General features: G+C 32.6%; 1 protein-coding gene across 1 annotated transcript; it reads left to right on the top strand.

Annotated features, from left to right (window-relative positions):
* Positions 1-2,155: 2,155 nt before the first annotated feature.
* On the top strand, positions 2,156-3,700 carry LOC133310063 (BOI-related E3 ubiquitin-protein ligase 1-like). Its single transcript, XM_061510951.1, has 3 exons — positions 2,156-2,335; positions 2,437-2,782; positions 3,010-3,700. Exons 1-3 carry the CDS (start codon positions 2,280-2,282, stop codon positions 3,562-3,564), a joined length of 957 nt encoding a protein of 318 aa, XP_061366935.1. The 5' UTR covers positions 2,156-2,279; the 3' UTR covers positions 3,565-3,700.
* Positions 3,701-4,800: the final 1,100 nt, after the last annotated feature.

Raw genomic sequence — 4,800 nt, 5'->3', positions numbered from 1 at the left:
TATATATATATATATATATATATATATATATATATATTTCATCTTCACAAATCCTTCGTAAACATTAATTATGCTTTTTTAAATTATTTCAAAATGTTATATATATATATATATTATACATAAATTAAAATAAGAGATTTAGGAGTTTCGAGTATAAAATTTATACAAATGTATCATTCTAATATATATATATATATATATAGAGGTAGGATCCTTAGACACCGGTGTCAAATTTGAAATTTGACACCTGAGAGTCGTTCAATCAAAAAAGATCAATGGTGTTACATGCTTACAAATCAGAGTCGTTGATCTTTTTTGATCTAACGGCTCATAGATGAGGTGTCAAATTTGACACCGGTGTCAAAGGATCCTACCTCATATATATATATATATATATATGTAAAAATATTTCTACAGCCACTTTAGATAAGTTTATCTACACGTAACGTTTATAACTATGTTCTTCCGGGAGATCATAGTTATAACATTAAAAGTTACTTTTTTTCTCTCTCCTCATTTACTTTTCAGAACCTGTCTGCTGACGTGGAGAGAGAGAAAAAAATAACTTTAATGTTATAATTATATTCTCTCGGGAGAACATAGTTATAAACGGTAGCTGTAGATAAACTTATCTAAAGTGGCTGTAGAAATGTTTATTTCATATATATATAACGTCGCATTAGAATGCCATGATATATATAGTGAATAAAGGGCTACTTTTTTGATTAGGAAAACCCGTAATTTATTACGTGATGTTATTTTTTGTTTTTGTATTTATGTGCAATATTTGAAAAAACAGTATTAAATATTTAATGTTTACATTATTAGAATCTAATATTATGAGAATAAGTTTGAAACTGACTTAAATTTAAATTTTAATAAAAGTAATTAATAAGAGGGCTTCCGTAACGCGAGTGTTAAATAGTTATTAATAGCAACACCTGCAATAATTTTCCAATCACAAAATTTAAAAAAAAAAATTCATATTTAAAGCCTGTTTGTTTTAGTTTTAGAGTTACACAAGATTTGAAATAATTTGAATGGAAAGTAATGATATTTTCATATATATATATATATATATATATATATATATATATATGGAAAAAACGAATCCATATATATATATATATATATATATATATATATGGATTCATTTTTTCTGTTGTTACTGTAGATAAGTTATTTGCCGTAAGTTCAATATGACGTCGGTTTAGAGCGAAAATCATGGTATTTTTATAATTTTAATTTATTTAAGGGTTATTATAGTTTTTATAATTATAATTTTCTAATTTTTCAATTCTAAAACGATGTCGTTTTAAAAGTAAATGCAGATAACTTATCTGCATTAACTAGAGAAATATTTTTTTGTATATATATATCACCCATACAAAAATTTGTTATAAATTGCAAGGTGTATTTAATCAGAATATTTAGAGAGAGAGAGAGTTGTAATAAAACAAATGTGTTATCTAATACTTTAAATGAAAACGTTAAGGATTTGGTGAAAATAAAAATTATGCACATATATCATTAAGATATTGCATGAATCTTGTTGGGTAGGCATGATTAAAACGTACAGATCTTGAATGATGAACTCGTGCTTCCAAAATGACTCCTAATGCAAATTACATGATATTGGCATGAGGAAGCTGTCAAAGAAAAATGGCAAGTAAATAAATGATAGTTTTCTTGTATAGGGTAGTAGGGTACATGCGAAAATTATTATGTGGTAATTTTCATGTATAGTGTGGTAGGGTACACGCGAAAATTATTATATAATGCTATTATTATTATTATTACTGTCTATATTTACTATGCTTGCTTGGTAATAGAACAAATAAAAGGGTAAAGTTAGAAATGCAAATTCCAAAACGAGTGAAGATAGAAAAAACGTTAAAAGAGAATCTGAAAGACCAAGATCTGACAACTCATGTTTTACTTTTTGATTTTCTAGAAATAAAAAGTGGCTTGAATTTAATGTAATTGATTGAATTTGATTTATGAATTTTATTCTCCCATAAAACTGTTCTGAGATTTTCTGTGTCTAGGAAAGATGCGTTTGACTTTCCATTTCTTAAAAACGCCCCCACAAAAACCAAAGCCTAAATAAACTTGAATCCATCCATCCATTCATTCATTTAGCCCCTCCTCTCTCCCCTCATACTCTCTGCCACATCTATTGCATGCTCTCCCTCATCTCCTTCTTATTCTCTCCTTCTGCAATTAACCTCAACAACATTATCGCATAAAAAGTTTCATCCTAAACAACTACTACTACCATGGCAGTTGAAGCTACTTACATGAATCTCTTGCCTTCTCAGCTACTCACGAATAGGTACTCTACCTAAAAAAAAACTCTCTTTTATGCTGTTTGTTGTCTTTAAGGTTTAATTTTTCAATGTTTGCTGATGTGGTGCTCTGTCTTTGTTTCTGCAGAGAAATCATCAAACCCAATAATCAACAACAACATCATCTCTTAAACTCTGATATATACAACAACACCCAGATGGATTCAGCTCTGCCTCTTCCTACAACAATGCCTGAATCATTTTTACCCTTTTACCAATCCACTGTTTGTGATCCAAATAAGTCCGATAGTGGTCTCACATACCATATTCCTCTACAAAGAAAACGGTCCAGAGATTTCACCACCACCGAATTAACCTCTCTCCCACCTCATCAGAAGAACAAGCTCACCCCTGAATCTTCATTTCTCGACCAAGAATTTCTCTACCAATTCCAGAATCAGCAATCTGAGATCGATCGTGTCCTTGCCCATCATGTAATTTTCCAATCCTTCACTTCAATTTATGCTTCTTCTTTTTTATTTTTTTTTTAATTTAAACTTGTGATAGAAAAAAGGAAAAACTGTTCAGCGGTTTAAGCATAAGAGTGAGTAACTGATGAAATGGAGTGATAAATTTTCAAACTTTATCTAAAAAAAATTATGGGGTGTTTTATTATTATTTTGTGTGTAATTAATTTGTTTTGTTGTTTGTAATTGAACAGACAGAGAAAGTGAGAATGGAAATGGAGGAACAGAAAATGAGGCAATCAAGGATGCTGATGTGTGCGATACAAGAGGCAATGGCGAAGAAGCTGAAGGAAAAAGACGAGGAGATTCAGAGAATGGGAAAGCTCAATTTTGTGCTCCAAGAAAGGGTCAAAAGCTTGTGTGTGGAGAATCAAATTTGGAAGGAGCTAGCACACACAAACGAAACAACAGCCAACTACCTACGTACAAATTTGGAACAAGTGCTCGCACATGTCGCCGACGACCACCGTCACGCCGCCGCCGCAGCTCCGGCGGTGGCGGATGATGCTGAATCAAGTTGTGGGAGCAATGGTTCTCCGGAGGCCGGAGAGGACACGGCGGGGACGCCGGTGGTTTGTGGTGGTGGTGATGGGAGTAGGATGTGTAAGAACTGTGGGGTAAAAGAGTCAATAGTGCTGTTGCTACCATGCAGGCATCTGTGTCTTTGCGCAACGTGTGGGTCCACTATACGCAATTGCCCTGTATGTGACTCTGGCATGGATGCTAGCGTGCATGTTAATCTCTCTTAGGACAAAGACAAAAAAACATTTTCATTGTAGAGTCTAGACCTTCACAAACTAGAGAAGATTATTTTTATTTTTCTTTTGTCAAAATGACAATGTTAGAAAAAGAAAAAAAAAAGAAAGAAATAGAATTTAGAATTCTTTTGTTTATACAGATTTTGTTTTTTTTGCTATCTTATTGATATACTTTTTTTATTTGGTTTATAGTCAACTATGCAATTCGCGATTTCTCATATCAATCACCAACGTTTATGCTATCAATATTTACCGCAAAAAAGGTATACTACATTATTATGCCAATGGGTGTTGTGTCAGTTGTGAGAAGAGTGTGTAATTATTTTTTACTGCAAATAAAATGTGATATGTCCTGAGTAATATTAAGTTAGGTATTATGCAATGGATGGTTTAAAAGAAAGAAAGAAAAAAGTTTATAAACTTGTGATAAAATATGACAATGAAATATGATTATATTAAATCTAGTAAAAAGAAAAAGTGCAAGAGAAAAACTTGAAGGAATCGTGGTTAACGTTGGAAGGGAAAAAGTAGTGATGGGAGGTGGGGTGGTGGGTAATGGTATGAATAGAAAGGCAAAGGGCACCCACTTTACAGTACACAGAGTGAAAGTGTGTGGTGTGGTGTGGTGTGTGATATGGTCATAAGTGGGCATCAATTCTTGAAACGGCTGAGATGAGTGGTTTCCTTTTGTTTGGGTTAATTTTTTTGTTTTTCTTTCCTTCATAATTTTGGCTTGAAGGGGCAGCAAAAGTCTTAAAAGTTGAGACACACCTAAAATCCTCATAAAGTGAAAGCAAACAGAGTAAAAGGAAAGAAAGATAAGTCGCTGTTGGTTGCCGCATAGTGGAGACGAGTATTATGTTGAAAGTTGAAACCATCATCATAGCATGGGCAAGGGATAAAGTTTCCCCTGTCAAATCAGCATCATTGTTTCTTGTACCACTGCCCCTGCACCATTATGGGAATTGGATGCTTCCTCCCCCCCTCTCTCTCTCTCTTATCTCTTCTATTTTTTTCTATCATTTTTATCTCTTCTCTTTTTTTCTACCATTTTTACCTCATCCCTTTTCTCTTTCTATAATTCTTTGTCCCTACCCCATTGCAAAAGTTGTATATTGCTTGCACCACTTTGTTAATATAATAAAAAAATTTATTCTCCCATTGAAAAAACTTAATACAGCATCGCGAGATATTAGGTAAGAATAATTTTGGGTAATTTGATATAAA

This window comes from Gastrolobium bilobum, unplaced genomic scaffold (assembly GCF_033153095.1).
Source record: "Gastrolobium bilobum isolate Gb01-03AN ecotype WA unplaced genomic scaffold, APGP_CSIRO_Gbil_v1 utg44884, whole genome shotgun sequence".
Classification (NCBI taxonomy): Eukaryota; Viridiplantae; Streptophyta; class Magnoliopsida; order Fabales; family Fabaceae; genus Gastrolobium; species Gastrolobium bilobum.
The sequence above is the reverse complement of the archived record's forward strand: the minus strand, read 5'-3'. Positions and strand labels throughout refer to the sequence as shown.

Coding starts and splice junctions, on each gene's coding strand:
- LOC133310063 (XM_061510951.1), top strand. CDS start 2,280: ATGGCAGTTGAAGCTACTTACATGAATCTCTTGCCTTCTCAGCTACTC. Junction 2,336..2,436: donor TCTCAGCTACTCACGAATAG/GTACTCTACCTA, acceptor TTGTTTCTGCAG/AGAAATCATCAAACCCAATA. Junction 2,783..3,009: donor ATCGTGTCCTTGCCCATCAT/GTAATTTTCCAA, acceptor GTAATTGAACAG/ACAGAGAAAGTGAGAATGGA.